This window comes from Oncorhynchus kisutch, linkage group LG9 (genome assembly GCF_002021735.2).
Source record: "Oncorhynchus kisutch isolate 150728-3 linkage group LG9, Okis_V2, whole genome shotgun sequence".
NCBI classification, from domain to species: Eukaryota; Metazoa; Chordata; class Actinopteri; order Salmoniformes; family Salmonidae; genus Oncorhynchus; species Oncorhynchus kisutch.
The window spans coordinates 36,414,394-36,439,372 of NC_034182.2; the positions used below are offsets into that span (position 1 = coordinate 36,414,394).

The window sequence follows — 24,979 nt, forward strand, 5'->3', positions numbered from 1 at the left end:
ACTCTCGCTCTCTCTCTCTCTCTCTTGCTCGCTCTCTCTCTCACTCTTGCTCTCTCTCTCACTCTCGCTCTCTCTCTCGCTCTCTCTTGCTCGCTCTCACTCTCGCTCTCTCACTCTCTCTCGCTCTCTTTCGCTCCCTCTCTCTCTCTCACTCTCTCTTGCTCCCTCTCTCTCGCTCTCTTTCGCTCCCTCTCTCTCTCTCGCTCTCTCTCTCTCGCTCTCTCTTGCTCGCTCTCTCTCTCGCTCTCTTCTTTCTCTCTCTCTTTCGCTCTCTCTGTCTCTCGCTCTCTTTCGCTCACTCGCTCGCTCTCTCTCACTCTCTCTCTCTCTTGCTCTCTTTCGCTCCCTCTCTCTCGCCCTCGCCCTCTCTCTCCCTCTCTCTCTCTCTCTCTCTCTCTCTCTCTCTCTCTCTCTCTCTCTCTCTCTCTCTCTCTCTCTCTGTGTGTGTGTGTCTCTGTGTGTGTCCTGTACAACAATGTGTGATTTGCCAGAGGGTCAATGTGGCTTCCTCAAGGCAGTTTAGGTGTGCATGCTACGCCCTAATCCCCACTCTTGTATTAACACACATGAACCACAATTCAAAACAGAGTCAGCAGACAGAGCTTCTAACCTAGAGAGCTATGATAGGGCTCTGCTATCTATTGGCCTTTAGAACCCATGCAGATCAAGTCACAGTACATTACAGTCCAACACTGGGTTTAGTTAGGAGGGTCACAGCCACCAGTCTGTCACCTGTCCTGTCCTGCACTGTGGACTGTGTGGAGCCTTGCCTAGGATTCCTGCCTGCACTTAAATGTCATGGCATTTAGGATTGATCAAGGAATGGAACCGCAGAGGGACACATCAACAGAGGGGCCTTAGTGAGGCTTGAACTGGATGGTTTGAGGGTTGTGGTTAAATGGTCTGAATGGCCTGCAACCCAACATATGGATCAAGTGGCTCCTGGCAATAGAGTTTAACACTTGGAAGTAAGCTTCTGTCTGCATTGATGTCCAAATTGAGTTATCGACATAGCCTTGTTCTGTACACTGTCTTTTACATATATAGTGCTCAGAATACCCCAATGAATGTGGTGTTTACACTAGAGAGGTGGCACAGGGTCACAGTAGGGTTCAGGAAGAGGAAGGAAGAGGAAGAGGAGGTTTTTATGGATCTGTGTATGGTTGGCTGGTTTGAAGACAGGACAGAGAGAGAGACAATGTATTACCAGCTGGGCTCTGTGCATCCAACCACTCTGTTCAACTGATGTGAGTGTTCTCTGTGTGTGTGTGTGTGCCTGTGTGTGTGTGTGCCTGTGTGTGTGTGTCTGTGCCTGTGTGTGTCTGTGCCTGTGTGTGTCTGTGCCTGTGTGTGCCTGTGTGTGCCTGTGTGTGTGTGTGTGTGTGTGTGTGTGTGTGTGTGTGTGTGTGTGTGTGTGTGTGTGTGTGTGTGTGTGTGTGTGTGTGTGTGTGTGTGTGTGTGTGTGTGTGTGTGTGTGTGTGTCAGCCTCATTGCTCTACTCTGCCTCTCTCACCAAAATCCATTCTGAGACTAATTAGATCACCTCCCCTGCCTCTCAGCCTACTCCTAAAACTGTAGGGGAGAGAAGAGCAAGAGCGATAGAGATGGATAGAGGGAGGGAGGGAGATGGATAGAGAGAGGAAGGAAGGGAGGGAGAGGGATAGAGAGATGAAGGGAGGGAGGGAGATGGATAGAGAGAGGAAGGGAGGGAGGGAGATGGATAGAGAGAGGAAGGAAGGGAGGGAGAGGGATAGAGAGATGAAGGGAGGGAGATGGATAGAGAGAGGAAGGAAGGGAGTGAGAGGGATAGAGAGATGAAGGGAGGGAGATGGATAGAGGGAGGAAGGGAGGGAGATGGATAGAGAGAGGAAGGGAGGGAGATGGATAGAGAGAGGAAGGAAGGGAGTGAGAGGGATAGAGAGATGAAGGGAGGGAGATGGATAGAGAGAGGAAGGAAGGGATTGAGAGGGATAGAGAGAGGAAGGAAGGGAATGAGATGGATAGAGAGATGAAGGGAGGGAGGGAGATGGATAGAGAGATGAAGGGAGGGAGGGAGATGGATAGAGAGATGAAGGGAGGGAGATGGATAGAGAGAGGAAGGAAGGGAGTGAGAGAGGAAGGAAGGGAATGAGATGGATAGAGAGATGAAGGGAGGGAGGGAGATGGATAGAGAGATGAAGGGAGGGAGGGAGATGGATAGAGAGAGGAAGGGAGGGAGATGGATAGAGAGAGGAAGGGAGGGATATGGATAGAGAGATGAAGGGAGGGAGGGAGATGGATAGAGAGAGGAAGGGAGGGAGATGGATAGAGAGATGAAGGGAGGGAGGGAGATGGATAGAGAGAGGAAGGGAGGGAGATGGATAGAGAGATGGAGGGAGTGAGATGGATAGAGAGAGGAAGGGAGGGAGAGTGAAGGGAGGGAGAGTGAGAGGGATAGAGATGGATAGAGAGAGAAAAGGAGAGTGAGATGGATAGAGAGAGGAAGGGAGGGAGAGTGAGAGGGAGACTTGGAGAGAGAGAGAGAGGGAGTAAGAGGGAGACTTGGAGAGAGAGAGAGAGAGAGAGAGAGAGAGAGAGGGAGACTTGGAGAGAGAGGGAGAGAGAAGGGAGTAAGAGGGAGACTTGGAGAGAAAGAGGGAGAGAGAGAGTAAGAGAGAGAGGGAGGGAGAGAGTAAGAGGGAGACTTGGAGAGAGGGAGAGAGAGAGGGAGTAAGAGGGAGACTTGGAGAGAGAGAGAGAGAGAGAGAGGGAGTAAGAGGGAGACTTGGAGAGAGAGAATTGCAGTCTGAATCCTTAACTGCCCTCTCGTCTCTCTAACAGTTCAGCGTCTGGTTGCCACCCGACCCCCGACCCCCCCCCACTTGCACTACTGTAATGTCAGTAACCCAAAACACAACGGTATCAAACACCCCAAACATGGCATCCCTCCTCATGATTGTAGGACGTTTTCCGTCCGTTGTGATAGAAAACACTTCTGTCCTCTCCTCTGTCGTACTTTCCTTGTTTCAATAATAATCCCATTCCAGCCTGTTATCGCTCCAGATCAGCGTGCAGTGGTGTTTCAAAGGGACCGTCCTTCTCTCTTTCTACCTTCCTCTCTCTCACCCTCCACCCCCCCTCTCCCCTCTCTTCCTCTCTCTCACCCTCCACCCCCCCTCTCCCCTCTCTTCCTCTCTCTCACCCTCCACCCCCCCTCTCCCCTCTCTTCCTCTCTCTCACCCTCCACCCCCCCCTCTCTTCCTCTCATCATGTTATCCAGGAAAGATAGGCTATTTCCTGATATTATCATGAGACAGGATCAGCTTCCCTTTCCCCCCCATCTTAACCTTAACCATTGGTAGGAGAAATGCTAAACTGACCCGAGGTCAGTGTTCAAGGGAATATGTTCTCCCTCAGTTGGTAGAACTTGCAGCTCTAGGGTTGTGGGTTTGAATCCCGCAGGGGACCAGTATGTGAAAAGTATGAAAATATATGTACTCACTACTGTAAGTCACCTCCTTGAAGTCACTCTGGATAAGGGCGTCTGCTAAATGACTAGAATGTAAAAATCTATTCCCCGAGGGAACACGCTAAGGAGTGCAGTCTACATTAAACCAACAAAACACAAGAGAGATAATGTAATTTTGTTTGCAAAAACAATGTTGTATATGTATATATAGAGAGAGAGACACAGATATGTAGGCATGAGAGAAAGAGAGAGAGGGAGAAAGAGAGTGCCATCCACACCATGACACCAGCTTATTTAAAACAGGTCATTTCTACCACCTCCAACAGCTCTGTGGAATTCATCACAGCCTCAGGAATAACTGATATTCCATCCTATAGCAGGTCAATGTGAAGACATACGTAAGAGCACATAGACAGCGTTCAGATCTACAATAAACATCGACAACATCAACATTGGTGTCATGTCATCTTCTAAACGTCATGATTAGTCTCATAAAGGTTTGGATGGCCATAACTGTAGACATTCTTAGTGATCCCGTAGCCGACCTGCAGTACTGTGGCCCGTACCACAGCACCCCCTCGTGGCGATGTTGGATAACTGCACTTTGTTTTGAGCTTCCTCCGACTCCACTTTAATTAGTGATGTTAATTGGAGAAGCGTACAGAATATTACTCTAGGTAATGGAGAAACCAGCCGCATCAGCAGCCTACTAACCAATAACACATCCACACGAGGCCTCTAGAAGTGCTTTTGGCTTCGTATGTTGTAGTGTTTGTAAACCTGCTGTGGGTTGTCTTATTTCGGCCACCATTTCTCACTTCTTCAGTATTCTCTCACTGTCAATTTCCTAGGTTGTAACCTCTTGTTTCGATGTCAGTGAAGACCTTTTTAACCTTTGTGTGACTTCTGACCTCTTGTCTGTACCAGGCTGGGGAGAAACACTACCACCCGTCATGTGCCCGCTGTGCCAGGTGTGAGCAGATGTTTGGAGAGGGAGAGGAGATGTACCTGCAAGGTAAACAAACCTCTCTTTTCCTCTGTCTCTCTCACCTTCTCCCCATCTCTTTCCCTCCCTCTCTGTCTGCCTGTCTGTCTCTCTGTCTCTCTCTCTCTCTTTCGATCTCTCTCTCTCTTTCGCTCTCTCTCTCTCTTTCGCTCTCTCTCTCTTTCGCTCTCTCTCTCTCTCTTTCTCTCTCTCTCTCTCTCTCTCTCTCTCTCTCTCTCTCTCTCTCTCTCTCTCTCTCCTGCTCTCTCTCTCTCTCTCTCTCTCTCTCCTGCTCTCTCTCTCGCTCTCTCTTTCGCTCTCTCTCTCTCCTGCTCTCTCTCTCTCTCTCTCTCTCTCTCCTGCTCTCTCTCTCGCTCTCTCTCTCCTGCTCTCTCTCTCTCTCTCTCTCTCTCTCTCTCTCTCTTTTTACTCAGATAAGCACCAACAGCCTTCCATCAGCACAGAAAAAATAGCCCAGCTGCCATAAAGGCATAGAGCTACAGAACATCTGGCCAATACTAATGAATTGGATTACAGTGTTAGTGAATGTATCACCTCACGCAACATCAACCTTGTGAGTCACCTCATTTCTTATGTATTGTTCCTGGAGCACTGTTGCTATAAGTTTGTCTCCAGTCTGTGATTTACAAAAAGCCTGTCTCTCTCTCCCTGCAGTATGCTATGTGACAGATTTACTACTGGAATTAGCTTCCTTAGACTTGGGCTGGTATTAGCATATGTCACAGTGACAGGGAGTCGACTGGGGATAGGACAGTCTGATGAGTCACTGGCGTATTTTGGATCTCTCGTCTGCCAAACTCATGATGCTCTGTCAGGAACAACCAATGCTCTGGGGAAAGACTATGCTTTGTGCAGTATATGACATTTGAAATGAATGTATTTTATTGTATTTCTCTCTCTCCCTCTCTTCTCTCTCTTTCTCCCTCCCTTTCTCTCTCCCTTCTCTTTCTTTCTCTCTCTCTCTCTCTCTCTCTCTCTCTGTTTCTCTCTTTCTCCCTCCCTTTCTCTCTCCCTTCTCTTTCTTTCTTTCTCTCTCTCTCTCTCTCTCTCTCTCTCTCTCTCTCTCTCTCTCTCTCTCTCTCTCTCTCTCTCTCTCTCTCTCTCTCTTTCTCCTTCTCTCTCTCTCTCCCTCTCTTTCTCTCCCTTCCCTTCCTGTCTGTCAGGTAACTCCATCTGGCATCCTCCTTGCAGACAGGCAGCCAGACAGGAGGAGAAGAGTAAGGTGAGTTCCCTCTCCGAGACATGTTTGAAAATAGACTACCGGGACTAGTGAAGTCTCCATCCCTCTAAACAGAAACTCTCAGCCAGTTTCAGTCAAGTCTATGGGCAGAATGTCCCCTCCCCTTCTGAAATTCAAAAGATACGAGCGCTTGCAAAATTGTGATGTGTCCAAATGATCAGTGATGGAAAGGTTTTGCATCTCACAGTTTGTCGACAGACACTACTACCATTTTAATGTTACGTGCATCTGTCCACAAGAAAGGACTCTAAAGCAGCGCTACAGTTTAACTAAGGCTGTGTTACAGTATTGAATGAGGAGTCATACTCATTACAGTATAATGTTTAAACCTCACATCATTTTGTATGTCAACTTCTATTCTGCCCCATTAGAGATGGGATTGTGTTGACTGGGACTGTGGTGACTGAGACTGTGTTGACTGACTCTGTGTTGACTGGGACTGTGTTGACTGGGACTGTGTTGACTGGGACTGTGTTGACTGGATATGTGTGGACTGTCTTGACTGTGTTGACTGGACCTGTGTTGACTGGGACTGTGGTGACTGAGACTGTGTTGACTGACTCTGTGTTGACTGGAACTGTGTTGACTGGGACTGTGTTGACTGGGAAGGTGTGGACTGTCTTGACTGTGTTGACTGGAACTGTGTTGACTTGGGTTGTGTTGACTGGGGCTATGTTGACTGGGAATGTGTTGACTGTGACTGTGTTGACTGTGTTGACTGAAAATGTGTTGACTGGCACTGTATTGACTGGGACTGTGGTGACTGGGACTGTGTTGACTGGGCCTGTGTTGACTGAGTCTGTGTTAACTGGGTTAACTGGGCCTGTGTTGACTGGGGCTGTGTTGACTAGGTCTGTGTTGACTGGGACTGTGTTGACTGGTACTGTCTTGACTGGGACTGTGTTGGCTGGGACTGTGTTGACTGGGCCTGTGTTGACTGTGTTGACTGGGACTGTGTTGGCTGGGACTGTGTTGACTGGGCCTGTGTTGACTGGGTATGTGTTGACTGGCCCTGTGTTGACTGTGTTGACTGGGACTGTGTTAACTAGGAGTGTGTTGACTGGGCCTGTGTTGACTGGGTCTGTGTTGACTGGGACTGTGTTGACTGGCTCTGTGTTGACTGGGTCTGTGTTGACTGGGGCTGGGTTGACTGGGACTGGGTTGACTGGGACTGTGTTGACTGGGGCTGTGTTAACTGGGACTGTGTTGACTGGGTTAACTGGGACTGTGTTAACTGTGTTAACTGGGACTGTGTTAACTGGGACTGTGTCAACTGGGTTAACTGGGACTGTCTTAACTGGGACTGTCTTAACTGGGACTGTCTTAACTGGGACTGGGTTAACTGGGACTGTCTTAACTGGGACTGTCTTAACTGGGACTGTCTTAACTGGGACTGTGTTAACTGGGTTAACTGGGACTGTGTTAACTGGGAATGTGTTGACTGGGACTGTGTTGACTGGGTCTGTGTTGACTGGGGCTGTGTTAACTGGGACTGTGTTGACTGGGACTGTGTTGACTGGGTTAACTGGGACTGTGTTGACTGGGACTGTGTTGACTGGGGCTGTGTTAACTGGGACTGTGTTGACTAGGGCTGTGTTAACTGGGACTGTGTTGACTGGGCCTGTGTTGACTGGGTCTGTGTTGACTGTGTTGACTGGGATGGTGTTGACTGGGCCTGTGTTGACTGGGCCTGTGTTGACTGGGCCTGTGTTGACTGGGACTGTGTTGACTGGGGCTGTGTTGACTTGGACTGTGTTGATCTTGATTACCTGAACAAAGGGTCCCAGATCAGTGCTCTCTCCCCTTCCCCTCCCCAATGTAATACACCTGTCGTTCCCAGAAGCAGGTCCGGATACAGGTCAATGACGTCCCTGAGCAGCAGGTTTGTGATGCATGTTCAGCCCAGACCCCCTCACCTGCACCCTCTGCATGGGGTTGACCCCATGACGCTTGACAGGCTTTACACTCAGTAGCTAGCCATGCCCACATTACCATTGGGCTGATCATGTGATCCAACCCAAACAGTGACTGACAGTAGTATTATGTTAATAACCAGGGTTTGGATCCATTCCATTTCAATTCAGGGGATGAATTAAGTTGAAATGGAATTAGCCCCATGCCTACCTCTAACGCCTGAATAGATGGTTGACGTGGATCACTCTGACCCACCTGAGCTTCACTAATGAACAACTCTACTGTGTCTGTCTGGCGTCCCAGTCACGGAATGTGTCAGGAGACTTAGGTCACCACCGCTGTCACCGTGAATGATGCTGTTTTTGACTAGAGGAGGCTGTTGTTCTGTTGTCACACTGCTATTTGTAAACAAAGGCTCATAGTTATCCTCAAGTTAGTGGCATTGGTTCGAGAAACTTGCTGAGAGTCGAAATGTGAAGCGTAAGTTTTCAATTCAAGAGTGATTACATGTCCCTCTCTTTCTCTCCATGTCTACCTCTCTCTCACTCCTTTCTAATCATGAGTATAGTTAACTCCTTCTTGTCTATCTTCCAGGTGAGCAGGACATCCTCTGAGAGCATCACCTCTGTCCCAGCCTCCAGTGCGTCTGGCTCTCCGAACAGGGTCATCTATGTGAGCACCACCTCACCTCGCCACTAGAGGGAGTCACAGGACAACTGTGGTCACAAACCCTGGTCCAGAAGAGCAACAGTGACTGTGTGCAGGGTTTTGTTCCAACCCAGCATTAAAACACCTGATTCAACTACATATGATGAATAGTTGATTGGTTGACTCACGTGGGTTAGTGATGGTCTGGAGCAAAAGCCTGCCCATCATCCTGTAGGTCTCTTGGACCAGGGTTGTCCACTGTGCTAATTTGACTACAGTATTTCAGCTGTGCTATACCATTGATCAAAGTGGTTAATATTTAAACGGCTGATTTGATGCGTTTCCTCTGTGTCTCAGGCCAAACTAGGAGATGAGATGCTGGACTACAAAGACCTTGCTGCTCTGCCAAAGATCAAGGCGATCTACAACATCGACCGGCCAGACATGCTCTCCTACAGTCCCTACGTCAGCTACCCCTCAGAGGAACGACACTACGGAGATGTAAGGAGACAAGGAAGGGAACAAGGGAGCTGCCTTCTCTCTCTCTCACTCTCTCTTTCTCGCTCACTCTATATTTCTCTCTATCTCTCTATATTTCTCTCTCTCTATCTCTATATTTCTCTCTCTCTATCTCTCTATATTTCTCTCTCTCTCTCTCTCTCTATATATATATATATATATATATATATAATCTCTCTCTCTCTCTCTCTCTCTCTCTCTCTCTCTCTTTTCCTCCTCTCCCTCGCGCCATACACTGTGATTAAAGAGTGAGTGAATGTTCTGTGTTACGGATTTGTCTCTATCCATGACATCAGTTTCCCTCTTTGTATGGCATCCCTATGACATCCCTATGACATCACTATGACATCACTTGCCTTCCTTGTTTCCAGGGTGACGGAGAGAAGTCTCCTCGTCAGAGGAGGCCCTCCAGCCCCAGCTCCAACAGCTCCCTGGGGAAGTATGGAGGGTACACCCCTTCTCGCTCCCCCCAGAACTACAGCAGGCCGGGTAGGTACCCCCCCCCCCTCCTCCCTCACCCCTCCTCCCTCCTCCCTCACCCGTCAGCTAGTTAAAAAAAAAAGAAAAAACACAGTAAAATGCGGTATATGATAGTTAATGTATAGTAAAAGTATTTAGCTATTATGAATATCATACGTTATTATAATGATATGCATATCTACAAATGTAGTCGATAATATGCAGCATTTGCATATAGTGCATGATGTCATTTTTACCATGTTGCGTCATATTCCAAAAAGTGCAACCTGATTTAGGTGTCATCTTGATTGGTTAATTCTATTACTTTAGAGAACACGTGTTTATTTGAAGATTCTGTTATTTTTTTTCTTCACTGAATTTCCTGTTCCGACATTTGATGAAATCTCATTCCTTTCTGCTTTTTGAATGAGGTGGTACCATCACATAACATAACATTACCACAGAATGAGGTGGTACCATCACATAACATAACATTACCACAGAATGAGGTGGTACCATCACATAACATAACATTACCACATAATGAGGTGGTACCATCACATAACATAACATTACCACAGAATGAGGTGGTACCATCACATAACATAACATTACCACAGAATGAGGTGGTACCATCACATAACATAACATTACCACAGAATGAGGTGGTACCATCACATAACATAACATTACCACAGAATGAGGTGGTACCATCACATAACATAACATTACCACAGAATGAGGTGGTACCATCACATAACATAACATTACCACAGAATGAGGTGGTACCATCACATAACATGGCATTACCACATAATGAGGTGGTACCATCACATAACATAACATTACCACAGAATGAGGTGGTACCATCACATAACATAACATTACCACAGAATGAGGTGGTACCATCACATAACATAACATTACCACAGAATGAGGTGGTACCATCACATAACATGGCATTACCACAGAATGAGGTGGTACCATCACATAACATAACATTACCACAGAATGAGGTGGTACCATCACATAACATAACATTACCACAGAATGAGGTGGTACCATCACATAACATAACATTACCACAGAATGAGGTGGTACCATCACATAACATGGCATTACCACAGAATGAGGTGGTACCATCACATAACATAACATTACCACAGAATGAGGTGGTACCATCACATAACATGGCATTACCACAGAATGAGGTGGTACCATCACATAACATAACATTACCACAAAATGAGGTGGTACCATCACATAACATAACATTACCACAGAATGAGGTGGTACCATCACATAACATGGCATTACCACAGAATGTGTAAAGAACAAGATTTATCTACTATTGGGTGGGGTACAATACTATTGGCAGTGTCCTCTGTGCCCTAAAAAAGCATCTTGTCCTTCTCCTCAACCATTTTCTCCTACAGGAGATCTTTATATGGCCAGTAAAGCAATGGGTAATAGATATGGCCAGGCCCTTGACTCCAGCTCCCTCCCCCACCCCTCAGCCTACACAGGGGGGCCTAAGTACCTCTCCTCCTTGGCTAGGGACTCCTCCTCCCTCCCCATGGACTACTCAAGGGGTCTACCCCCCAAGTTCCCTGGGGGGCTGCAGGTGCCTGGGCCGTTGACACAGCCTGGTAATATGTCTCCCGGTGGCAGAGTCTCTGCTGGAGGCAGAAACTCTCATCTGCCCCTTAACCCTACCACCATGGCCGTGCTCCAGCAGCACAACTATGTGCCCTACTTCAGAGGTAGCTAATCCCTCCCTAGCCCCTAGCACGCTGCCCTGGACCCAGGGGTTCTGCTGGTACGGAGTGCAGTGTCCTCTGTTCTATTGCTCTGCAGTGATAATACTGCATGTCCTCCATCCCCGGCTGTGTACAAACATTCAACTAATCAATAGCAAAACAAACGGCAGCACAATGAGTCCCATAATTACTCTTTTAGACCTATGACCTGTGTGCTGTGTTTCCCACATATCTGCATGGTTTCTGCTGTGTTGGTTTGAAATAACAGTTTTACATACACTGAACAAAAATATAAACGCAACATGCAACCATTTCAAAGATTTTACAGAGTTACAGTTAATATAAGGAAATCAGTTATATTTAATTAAATTAATTTGTTCCTAATCTATGGATTTCAAATGATTGTGTATACAAATGTGACAGACTGGCTCAATTCGGTCTTTTGTTGCAAAATTTGAAATTGTATTTAAAAATAAAAAAAGTATATCATTTTTTTAAAGTAGAGACTCATAGCTACTAAATGGTACATCATACACTACAGTTGAGGAACAATGGGAAAGTAATCATGCTTTGAAAATTGATAAACTTGTTACTTGAATGTTTTGGTACACATACTGGAGAGCTCTTCTTTGTCTACATCCATTCAGCATCGTTCACACCCTCTTAAGCCTTTAGCCACACCCATCTCTTTAAGGATTCACCTGAGGCCAAGTGCTAAACAAAGAGAGTAAGGTAGTGTAGTAAACAACCAAAGATTTCAAGACTAAAGGCTGGTTTATACTATATCTATGGACATGTCTGTAGACAGTTGTCACAGTGACATCATGAACATTCTATTGTCGTCCTACATCAGACTTGTGGTTTAATGTCAGCACCCCCACCAACCTCCTTCAGAGTTTCACAATTTTTTTCTGCACACAAGTAGCGTGTAATATTACCTCCTTCAACCTACACGACGATTCCCCTACCCACACAGGTGTGACGTGTCAAACCACCTCCCTGTGCTTCCTCTCCCCCTTCTCCCCCTCATCCCCCCTCTGCCCCTCCCTCAACCCCCTAGGCCTCAAACAGGACCCCCTACTACCACCTGAATCTCAACCTAAGACGTCCCTGCATCTCAATTTACCTCCTCACGGTCACGGTAACGCACCAGATCCCCCTGGTCTCTATCTCTCTGTGTCTCTTTCTCCCAGTGTACTGCTGGGTTTTCTTGGTGTGCATCAAGGTTGTGTGTTGGGACCCCTTAAGTCTGTTTCTGCTTGCCCTTTCTATTGTCTGTGGAAGTTGTTTCTCTTTTCGTCTTCAGGTTGTCTTAGTCTTGTTGTTGTGCATGGGAACCTACTGTAATTGTGGATATGTTTGATATTACTTGTATGTATTTCAGTTATCCTTGACATATTGATATTTGGGGAGAAGGTGGTGGATGACTTTCTATGTTTGGTGGGATGTAAGTGTTGTACTTGTAATCGGAACTGTTGGCTTGCCCTTGACTTAACATGGATTACTTGTTAGTCTTTATGTTGTTGTTGTTATTTTGGGAACCAAGCATTTCCTTAAAGGTTCATGTTGTTATTCCGGGTCTTTAAACCTTTGGTGTCAGGTGGTGGTTGTGTATGGAGTGAGTGGGTGAAAGTGCAGGTGGTTGGTTTCATGATTGTGGGAGGGTTGCTGACAGGGGGGGTATGGGTGGAGGCGTCTACATTATAATAGTAAAATATGTTGGTCTGAGGTCAAGGTTGGAACCACATGATAAGTCACACACACTATCTGTGAATAAATGTATTTGACCAAAATAGTCGACTCGACCGAAACCTTGACAAGTACACATGTGCAGGAGTATGTATGAAAACGTGCAGTTTCCCTCAGAAAGGAGATCAGAAAAAGGGATTGCTTAGCTACATGCTCCTCTAAAGCCCCAGTAGGACTTAGCTCCATGCTCCTCTAAAGCCTCAGCAGGACTTAGCTTCATGCTCTTCTAAAGCCTCAGTAGGACTTAGCTACATGCTCCTCTAAAGCCTCAGCAGGACTTAGCTTCATGCTCCTCTAAAGCCTCAGCAGGACTTAGCTGCATGCTCCTCTAAAGCCTCAGCAGACAAAGCCAAACCACAGAGACCTCCTCAGATACCCATTAGCTCTTTTTACTGGTCCTGGAGTTTTATCACTGAAGACACACCATGATACATTTCCCAGTGATGGGCTGGCTTGTTCCCCAGGGCTTTTAGAGCTTGGGACTCTTAAGGACATTGGAGATAACTGGAGGGATATCTCTGGTTTGGAGATAACTGGAGGGAGGGATATCTCTGGTTTGGAGATAACTAGAGGGATATCTCTGGTTTGGAGATAACTGGAGGGATATCTCTGGTTTGGAGATAACTGGAGGGATATCTCAGTTTTTTGGGCTGATAATATCTAGCCTCAATGCGTTAGGAAGAGGGAGAGGGTAAAGGAGGGTGAAAGAGCTAAAGTAATACGGTTGCATACGGGTTGGAAGAGGGTCACTTTTGGGCTGATAAAGAAGGAGGGGGGAAAGAGCCTTGAGAAGGAGGGGGGGGGACAGAGGGAGAGAGGGAGACAGCTGAGCGTTAGTACTGTGGATCAGAGCACGCTGCCCAGGGTTTGGTGGTTTTCCCATGAAAAGGCGGAGAGATGGAACATAAAGTTCCCAGCGAAGGAAGATGAAACAGAAGAGAGGAATGAGGGAATGGAAGGGAGGAGTGGTGAAGTGGTGGTGGTGCTATAATTTGATAATTGTGGATTATTGTTAGATGCTTGGTTTCAACACTACTAATGGATGATGTGTAGGAGGTAGTGAGGTAGAGACAGCAGAAGAGAGAAAGCGAGTGCAATGAGCGAAAGAAAATCCACTCCTTGAATTTATGCGAATGATGCAATGACAACTGTATCAACATTACATGATTACTTCCTGAATAGTGGATTGCTGCCACTTGTGAAATGCTTATTCAGAGATAAGCTGAGTGTCTGTATGACATTGCTGAGGGTCATCCCTCGAACCCCCAGAACCCCCCTCCCTCACCTCTCCCCCGGGCTCAGAGTCCTGCCTCAGCTCCAGATGTGTGGAGGAGCTGCTCTGCACTAACGACTAACGCCACTGTGTGCTGTGTGTGTGTGTGTGTGTGTGTGTGTGTGTGTGTGTCAGAGTGACATCATCCTCCTGCATCCCAACTGCTTTGCTCCTCCCACAAAGACCAGTGAAGTGTGTGTGTGTGTGTGTGTGTGTGTGTGTGTGTGTGTGTGTGTGTGTGTGTGTGTGTGTGTGTGTGTGTGTGTGTGTGTGTGTGTGTGTGTGTGTGTGTGTGTGTGTGTGTGTGTGCTCAGGAAAATAACAATTTCTCTCCTCTTTCCCTCCTCCTCTTTCTTGTCTTTCTTTCCCCTCATCCTCTGTTTCTCTAAGTTCTCTCATGTGGATGTTTATTAGTTCTGGCCTATAAGGGGCTAGTGACTTAATCACCCAGCCCATGTGACACAATGCGTTCTGATGGACTGTGGCAATCACATAATCACACTTACTTTCAGTTGGAAGTAAAACCGTTTTACGTTTTCAACATGTGTCCATGTCCACAATGCATTGCTGTTACCTGTAAAGCCTATAGCTAGCCAACAAAATTTTATTTTAGAGCACTCTGCCCTTTTAAGATTTTCATAAGCTACAATCATGCTATAGTCATGATTAAGTCATGCAACAGTCATGATTTATGATATGGATATGAGCCTTTACCAATAACAAGAGCCGGGAGGTTTTCCTGGTCTGCATAACAGGTCCAGAAAAACTCATGGTCCAACACTAATGGCTGCTGGGTAATCAAGTCAGTTAGTTATATAATGGTAGATCAGCTTCATAATTAAAGCTTTGACAAATAAGCATAACAGCATAATTCCTTGCCCCCCCCCCCCCCCCTTTTGTCCACGACTCTTTCTCCCCCCGTCTCTCCCCATCCTTTCCCCATTGGAGGTAGTGAAAGTGGTCGGAGTACCCCCAGTTTGTCCACGTATTCCGATGGCAAATCTCCCTCCTTCACCTATGTGGCAACTCCCAGGCATTTCCACGTACCAGGTAGGTTTGCCGTTTCACTTCGACCTCTCACCTTAGAATCCATGACCCTTGACCCCCCCCCCCAACACAACCTCTCTCTCTATTGGACCACGCCATCTGTTTGCTGTCTCTGTCCAGGTCTGTCTAGGTAACAGATCTAAGTAGATATATCTGATGTCTGGGGGAGACCCTTCTCTGTTATCCCTGTCTTCCTGTGTCAGTGTCTGTATCCCTGTCAAATGGTTTCTTCCGGACTTGTCCTGTCCATAGTACTTCTGACTCCCTCTCTGTCTGTCTCACTGTCCCTCAATCAGTCTGTCTCACTGTCCCTCAATCAGTCTGTCTCACTGTCCCACAATCTATCCGTCTAACTGTCTCCCAATCTGTCTGTCTCACTGTCCCTCAATCTGTCTGTCTCACGTTCCCTCAATCTGTCTGTCTCACGTTCCCTCAATCTGTCTGTCTCACTGTCCCTCAATCAGTCTGTCTCACTGTCCCTCAATCTGTCTGTCTCACTGTCCCCCAATCTATCTGTCTCACTGTCCCTCAATCTGTCTGTCTCACTGTCCCACAATCTGTCTGTCTCACTGTCCCTCAATCTGTCTGTCTCACTGTCCCCCAATCTGTCTGTCTCACTGTCCCTCAATCTGTCTCACTGTCCCCCAATCTATCTGTCTCACTGTCCCTTAATCTGTCTGTCTCACTGTCCCTCAATCTGTCTGTCTCACTGTCCCTCAATCTGTCTGTCTCACTGTCCCTCAATCTGTCTGTCTCACTGTCCCCCAATCTATCTGTCTCACTGTCCCCCAATCTATCTGTCTCACTGTCCCTTAATCTGTCTGTCTCACTGTCCCTCAATCTGTCTGTCTCACTGTCCCTCAATCTGTCTGTCTCACTGTCCCTCAATCTGTCTGTCTCACTGTCCCCCAATCTGTCTGTCTCACTGTCCCTCAATCTGTCTGTCTCACTGTCCCTCAATCTGTCTGTCTCACTGTCCCCCAATCTATCCGTCTCCTTTCCCTCTCTCTTTCTAAATGTATGTTTCTATCTGATTCTCTCTTTCTCCCTTTCCTCTTTCTTCCTCCTATGTTGTGATCTATTATATACTATATGTTGTGGTATGTTGTAATCTATTATATACTATATGTTGTGGTATGTTGTGATCTATTATATACTATATGTTGAGGTATGTTGTGATCTATTATATACTATATGGTGTGATCTATTATATACTATATGTTGAGGTATGTTGCGATCTATTATATACTATATGTTGAGGTATGGTGTGATCTATTATATACTATATGTTGAGGTATGTTGTGATCTATTATATACTATATGTTGAGGTATGTTGTGATCTATTATATACTATATGGTGTGATCTATTATATACTATATGTTGAGGTATGTTGTGATCTATTATATACTATATGTTGAGGTATGGTGTGATCTATTATATACTATATGTTTAGGTATGTTGTGATCTATTATATACTATATGTTGAGGTATGTTGTGATCTATTATATACTATATGGTGTGATCTATTATATACTATATGTTGAGGTATGTTGTGATCTATTATATACTATATGTTGAGGTATGGTGTGATCTATTATATACTATATGTTGAGGTATGTTGTGATCTATTATATACTATATGTTGAGGTATGTTGTGATCTATTATATACTATATGTTGAGGTATGTTGTGATCTATTATATACTATATGTTGAAGTATGTTGTGATCTATTATATACTATATGTTGAGGTATGTTGTGATCTATTATATACTATATGTTGAGGTATGTTGTGATCTATTATATACTATATGTTGAGGTATGTTGTGATCTATTATATACTATATGTTGAGGTATGTTGTGATCTATTATATACTATATGTTGAGGTATGTTGTGATCTATTATATACTATATGTTGAGGTATGTTGTGATCTATTATATACTATATGTTGAAGTATGTTGTGATCTATTATATACTATATGTTGAGGTATGTTGTGATCTATTATATACTATATGTTGAGGTATGTTGTGATCTATTATATACTATATGGTGTGATCTATTATATACTATATGTTGAGGTATGTTGTGATCTATTATATACTATATGTTGAGGTATGTTGTGATCTATTATATACTATATGTTGAGGTATGTTGTGATCTATTATATACTATATGTTGAGGTATGTTGTGATCTATTATATACTATATGTTGAGGTATGTTGTGATCTATTATATACTATATGTTGAAGTATGTTGTGATCTATTATATACTATATGTTGAGGTATGTTGTGATCTATTATATACTATATGTTGAGGTATGTTGTGATCTATTATATACTATATGTTGAGGTATGTTGTGATCTATTATATACTATATGTTGAGGTATGTTGTGATCTATTATATACTATATGTTGAGGTATGTTGTGATCTATTATATACTATATGTTGAGATATGTTGTGATCTATTATATACTATATGTTGAGGTATGTTGTGATCTATTATATACTATATGTTGAGGTATGTTGTGATCTATTATATACTATATGTTGAGGTATGGTGTGATCTATTATATACTATATGTTTAGGTATGTTGTGATCTATTATATACTATATGTTTAGGTATGGTGTGATCTATTATATACTATATGTTGAGGTATGTTGTGATCTATTATATACTATATGTTGAGGTATGTTGTGATCTATTATATACTATATGGTGTGATCTATTATATACTATATGTTTAGGTATGTTGTGATCTATTATATACTATATGTTTAGGTATGGTGTGATCTATTATATACTATATGTTGAGGTATGTTGTGATCTATTATATACTATATGTTGAGGTATGTTGTGATCTATTATATACTATATGTTGAGGTATGTTGTTATCTATTATATACTATATGTTGAGGTATGTTGTGATCTATTATATACTATATGTTGAGGTATGTTGTGATCTATTATATACTATATGTTGAGGTATGTTGTGATCTATTATATACTATATGTTGAGGTATGTTGTGATCTATTATATACTATATGTTGAGGTATGTCTAAATCTGAATGCTGAATGTGTCTTCAGTTTCACAGGTTAATAGACACCCACTAACACAGACATTGTATCAACATCCTCATATCCTCTTATTATGCAAATACTTTGAACTTTTCTTATTTAAATATTTAGTTACTGTGTATTTGTGTGTTTTCAAAAAATGCGGCTAAAATCAACGACTTCTGTTGGAAGTTTTTGAAAGAGTTTTCAAATAACTTCTATAAATATCCTACTACACCCTTTCAGTTTGTTTACCAACTCATAGAAGTAGTAGAAGAAGATATTGACTACTTTAAAATGGAGTGTCTACTGTCACAGACACAACGAAGTCTTTGACCCGGCATCATTGGATGTAACTGACTCTTCTCGTAACATCTCCTTTTGATCCATCCTGTTTCCATTGACTTTTACAGTGTCACTCAGCCATATGGAGAGGAAAAAAAGTCCCATACTTGGATGGAGTTGATGTAAATAAATGAACAAAGCAAAGTGATTATATACTTAATGTGTTTTCTAACCATTGTTTTTATGGTTTTCATATGTGTATTGTTCAGCGGTGCTGGCAGTGGCTGAAACAGGGTAGAAAATGACCCACATGTGTTGTATTTCATTCATTATTTATCCTAAAAAGATTGGAGTTTAGTTAATGTATAGCAGTTGTTGCTAGCTAAGTGTCTCTGTCACTGAACGTTTGATGGACTGGGTCAGCTTGGAACAGGCATATTGTGTAAATTATGGGTAGAAAGAGTCACTTGCCCCATTTCTTTTATTGAATCAGTTGAATTGAATCATTTGAGTTGAATCATTTGAATTGAATCATTTGAGTTGAATCATTTGAGTTGAATCATTTGAATTGAATCATTTGCCCTTTTATTTATTGTTTGATGAGTTGATTTGTTTGTTATGCTTGTTATATTTGCTCTAGATGCAGTAATGAATGATGTGTTGTAATTAGGGAAAATATATAAAGATGTATATTATTCATGACTCTGCCATTAGTGCATTTATTGTTGGATACGTCATTGATCAACAATTACCATTGTTCTGGAAATATCTTTCCATGGGTTTCAGCTTCACAAAATGACATGTTTTTGAATGTTGCAAGAATAATGACAACAAGTGATGATATGTCTGTCGTGCCAGTTCTAACTAAAATGGCATATGTCTCGCATTGAATCTATCATGAAGTATGCTGCCCCTATCGTTCCGCTGCTTCTTAGACTATTCCATCCCTCAATAACCGTTAACTCATGCTTCTTTTTCACCCTCTCTCTCTCTCTTTCTTTCTCTCTCATTCTGGGCTTCTTTCATTACTCTCCTCTCATCTTCAGAGACTAAGGTCAAGATAGATAATATCTATAGAAAACCCCCTATCTACAGACAGCATGGTACAGTCCACTCTCCTCCTCTACTTCCTGGTCTAACTTCCTGGTCTGGTCTCTGCACGATGTGTCGCATGACACCTGTCACCACCATACGCTCCTAGTAGAAAATGCCCATAAACACAGATCTAGGATCAGTGTCTATAGGGCAACTTCATCCTATTCCTTTCTATTTGACCCATTATTCTGTCCCATCTCCAGTCTTTTTCAACGGACAAGGCTTTAGAACTCAGGCAACAGAGTCACTGCAACCAATTCAAGTAGCCATCTTGAAATGTGCAGTAACGTTGTAGCGTAGTGGGCTCCCGAGTGGCGCAGCGGTCTAAGGCACTACATCTCAGTGCACTATAGTACCTGGTTCAAATCCAGGCTGTATCACATTTGGCTGGGGTAGACCCTCATTGTAAATAAAAATGTGTTCTTAACTGACTTGCCTAGTTAATGGACCACTATATACAGTGCCTTGCGAAAGTATTCGGCCCCCTTGAACTTTGCGACCTTTTGCCACATTTCAGGCTTCAAACATAAAGATATAAAACTGTATTTTTTTGTGAAGAATCAACAACAAGTGGGACACAATCATGAAGTGGAACGACATTTATTGGATATTTCAAACTTTTTTAACAAATCAAAAACAGAAAAATTGTGCGTGCAAAATTATTCAGCCCTCTTAAGTTAATACTTTGTAGCGCCACCTTTTGCTGCGATTACAGCAGTAAGTCGCTTGGGGTATGTCTCTATCAGTTTTTCACATCGAGAGACTGAAATTTTTTCCCATTCCTCCTTGCAAAACAGCTCGAGCTCAGTGAGGTTGGATGGAGAGCATTTGTGAACAGCAGTTTTCAGTTCTTTCCACAGATTCTCGATTGGATTCAGGTCTGGACTTTGACTTGGCCATTCTAACACCTGGATATGTTTATTTTTGAACCATTCCATTGTAGATTTTGCTTTATGTTTTGGATCATTGTCTTGTTGGAAGACAAATCTCCGTCCCAGTCTCAGGTCTTTTGCAGACTCCATCAGGTTTTCTTCCAGAATGGTCCTGTATTTGGCTCCATCCATCTTCCCATCAATTTTAACCATCTTCCCTGTCCCTGCTGAAGAAAAGCAGGCCCAAACCATGATGCTGCCACCACCATGTTTGACAGTAGGGATGAGGTGTTCAGGGTGATGAGCTGTGTTGCTTTTACGCCAAACATAACGTTTTGCATTGTTGCCAAAAAGTTCAATGTTGGTTTCATCTGACCAGAGCACCTTCTTCCACATGTTTGGTGTGTCTCCCAGGTGGCTTGTGGCAAACTTTAATCGACACTTTTTATGGATATCTTTAAGAAATGGCTTTCTTCTTGCCACTCTTCCATAAAGGCCAGATTTGTGCAATATACGACTGATTGTTGTCCTATGGACAGAGTCTCCCACCTCAGCTGTAGATCTCTGCAGTTCATCCAGAGTGATCATGGGCCTCTTGGCTGCATCTCTGATCAGTCTTCTCCTTGTATGAGCTGAAAGTTTAGAGGGACGGCCAGGTCTTGGTAGATTTGCAGTGGTCTGATACTCCTTCCATTTCAATATTATCGCTTGCACAGTGCTCCTTGGGATGTTTCAAGCTTGGGAAATCTTTTTGTATCCAAATCCGGCTTTAAACTTCTTCACAACAGTATCTCGGACCTGCCTGGTGTGTTCCTTGTTCTTCATGATGCTCTCTGCGCTTTTAACGGACCTCTGAGACTATCACAGTGCAGGTGCATTTATAAGGAGACTTGATTACACACAGGTGGATTGTATTTATCATCATTAGTCATTTAGGTCAACATTGGATCATTCAGAGATCCTCACTGAGGATCGAACTTCTGGAGAGAGTTTGCTGCACTGAAAGTAAAGGGGCTGAATAATTTTGCACGCCCAATTTTTCTGTTTTTGATTTGTTAAAAAAGTTTGAAATATCCAATAAATGTCGTTCCACTTCATGATTGTGTCCCACTTGTTGTTGATTCTTCACAAAAAAAATACAGTTTTATATCTTTATGTTTGAAGCCTGAAATGTGGCAAAAGGTCGCAAAGTTCAAGGGGGCCGAATACTTTCGCAAGGCACTGTATATATATACTGTATATAGTGGTCCATAACACACTGATGAGGTTAGGACCTCTTTTGCTCCCTGTCTCAAGCCATATCCAGGGACATGTGATCACATGTGATCTAGTATCTGAAGTATAATCCACTTCATTGTTGCCTGAGTTGAAAGCCTGACATGGAAAACCGAAATGGCCATATTGAATATTTTATAACATATTTTAATAATATTTGATTCATCCTTTTCTGTTTCTTACACCTTTGTGATTATGTTTCGGCTCATCCCTACATGCTTGACCGTACCCATCTGAGTAGCTCATTGGTTCTACTAGTACATGTGTTGTGTCCATCGTGATTGGTCGAGAACATGACTCACTTGATGTTGTGGTGTGATGGTGTCTTGGTCACTTCCTGTTCCACTTAACCCTTTGTGTATGTCGTGTTTCTATTTGGTGTTTCTATGTGTGAGTGTGTAGATGCCCCAAATCCCGTAGAATATAAGCATGCATGTGTTGTATAATCGCCTGTTTACCCAATGAATGATTATTGTACAGCTCTTCAACATCTACAATACATATGAAATATGACTAAATCACAGCCATATGTAGAATGTGACATTATTCTCAATTTATGAGTAACAGTTTTCCGTTTAGTTTGTATATATTCTAGCAGGCATGATCTCATGAATAAGAGCATGCATTTGCTTGTGTCATTTTCCTGTATTAAAAAAACAACCTCTTTGACCAGCTATTCCCAGTAAATAGGCACACTTTCTGTCTCATAAACTGGCCATTTGAGCAAACTGTTTAGTGCCAGTTGAATTCATACTATACATACGAGTAATAGTTAGCTATACAACAGTACTGTAACTATGCCATGACCCAATTGGAGATTCTCGACAGGCTGTCTCGTAATGATGATGTCATAGTGTGGAGTTGATTTATTGTAGGATGCAGTCTTTCTGTGCGTACTGTAATGTAAAGCTGGTAGACAGATGTGTGGTACGGCCCGGTACAGCGACTGTGATGTGACGGGTTCTACAGTAATGTAGTACAGCAGGAGTGTGGTTGGTAACATAATGTATGCCTGTTTTACAGCCTCCAGAACTTCCTGGCAAGAAGGAGACGACATCAAGGTGAGGCGTCTGTCCGTCCGTCTGTCCGTCTGTCTGCTCGTCTACTAACCTACACATCCATTTATTCATCCATCTACATACAGTATCTATCACTACATTCATCCATCTACATACAGAATCTATCATTACACCCATCTATATACAGTATCTATCACTACATCCATCTATATGCAATATATATCACTATATCATCCATCTATATACAGTATATATCATTACACCCATCTATATACAGTATCTATCATTACACCCATCTATATACAATATATATCACTATATCATCCATCTATATACAATACCTATCATTACATCCATCTATATACAGTATCTATCACTACATCATCCATCCATCTATATACAGTATCTATCACTACATCCATCCATCTATATACAGTATCTATCACTACATCCATCCATCTATATACAGAATATATCACTACATCCATCCGTCTATATACAGTATCTATCACCTCATCCATCCATCTATATACAGTATCTATCACTATATCATCCATCTATATACAATATATATCATTACATCCATCTATATACAGTATCTATCACTACATCATCCATCCATCTATATACAGTATCTATCACTACATCCATCTATATACAGTATCTATCACTACATCCATCCATCTACATACAGTATCTATCACTACATCCATACATCTATATACAGTATCTATCACTACATCCATCCATCTATATACAGTATATATCACTACATCATCCATCCATCTATATACAGTATCTATCACTACATCCATCCATCTATATACAGTATCTATCACTACATCCATCCGTCTCTATACAGTATCTATCACTACATCCATCCATCTATATACAGTATCTATCACTACATCCATCCATCTATATACAGTATCTATCACTACATCCATCCGTCTCTATACAGAATCTATCACTACATCCGTCCATTCATCCATCTCACTGTCAATCTCTCTATGTAGACAAGGACCAGTTGGATGATCTTGAAGAGTGAGATAGACGGCGAGCCCCTCCCAGAGTACCTGCTGGACCCCAGGAAGTCTACCTGCAGCCTGCCCACTGACACCTCCCGGACCAGTGAGTAGCCAATCAGTGGTCAAACCTTACTTGACAGGCCGGGGGCTCAACCAGTGCATTAACTTCAGGTTAATAGAGTAGCAAATGGGTTTTTATAGATGACAGATATGTGTTTCTTTCCTTACAGACTTCCCATACAATAAGTGTGCTTCCCTGCCAGGATATGGAAGGAATGGCATATACAAGGTACGTTGTCGTACTCAAACACTGTAAAGTGAACACGGGCTTCTATGATTGTGAGGAAAGTAACATAGTGCATTTCTATGTGACCTACTACTGATCAGTACTGTCACATTGGTTCAGCAGGTTCACATCTCACTGCCATCGCCTCGTGTAGCATGTCGAGTGCCATCATCGCAATTCACGTACACTGTCTCTCTCTCCTTCATGAGGAATAGTACCCTAACACACACACACACTCACACTCACACACTCACTCACATACGCACACACACTCACTCTCGCACACACACTCACACTCACACACACATAAACACACACACTCACACACATAAACACACACATAAACACACACACACACTCACACTCACTCACACATTTGCACCAGGTGGCTTCACACTCCGATGACACAATGTGATACCCCAATTATATGTACGCGTCAATAAGGGCAGACCGGCAGAGGGGGTGTGGTTTCGCCATCTCTAATGAGGGAGTGGGCATCTGGCAGGGGGACAGTCAGTTAGGTCCTATCCCAGCCAGGCGTTTGATTCAATGTGTCCTGGAAGATGGTGCCGACAGACATGGCAGCTCTGCTTCTGGCTCCTAACAAACTAATGAGGGAGTGGGCATCTGGCAGGGGGACAGTCAGTTAGGTCCTATCCCAGCCAGGCGTTTGATTCGATGTGTCCTGGAAGATGGTGCTGACAGACATGGCAGCTCTGCTTCTAGCTCCTAACAAACTAATGAGGGAGTGGGCATCTGGCAGGGGGACAGTCAGTTAGGTCCTATCCCAGCCAGGCGTTTGATTCGATGTGTCCTGGAAGATGGTGCTGACAGACATGGCAGCTCTGCTTCTAGCTCCTAACAAACTAATGAGGGAGTGGGCATCTGGCAGGGGGACAGTCAGTTAGGTCCTATCCCAGCCAGGCGTTTGATTCGATGTGTCCTGGAAGATGGTGCTGACAGACATGGCAGCTCTGCTTCTAGCTCCTAACAAA

General features: G+C 43.6%; 1 protein-coding gene across 2 annotated transcripts in view; it reads left to right on the forward strand.

Moving 5' to 3' along the window:
• LOC109897121 (actin-binding LIM protein 2) overlaps window positions 1-24,979 on the forward strand; it is a gene marked incomplete in the record, with an annotated part of 115,094 nt that overhangs the window by 65,016 nt on the left and 25,099 nt on the right. The window contains 13 exon segments of one of the 2 annotated variants that reach the window (XM_031832552.1): window positions 4,376-4,463; window positions 5,618-5,676; window positions 7,535-7,576; window positions 8,203-8,280; window positions 8,614-8,757; window positions 9,147-9,264; window positions 10,671-10,997; window positions 12,055-12,135; window positions 14,965-15,066; window positions 19,456-19,512; window positions 22,675-22,712; window positions 23,687-23,801; window positions 23,929-23,987. In XM_031832552.1, coding sequence (XP_031688412.1) covers window positions 4,376-4,463; window positions 5,618-5,676; window positions 7,535-7,576; window positions 8,203-8,280; window positions 8,614-8,757; window positions 9,147-9,264; window positions 10,671-10,997; window positions 12,055-12,135; window positions 14,965-15,066; window positions 19,456-19,512; window positions 22,675-22,712; window positions 23,687-23,801; window positions 23,929-23,987 — 1,308 coding nt within the window. 2 annotated transcript variants of the gene reach the window in all.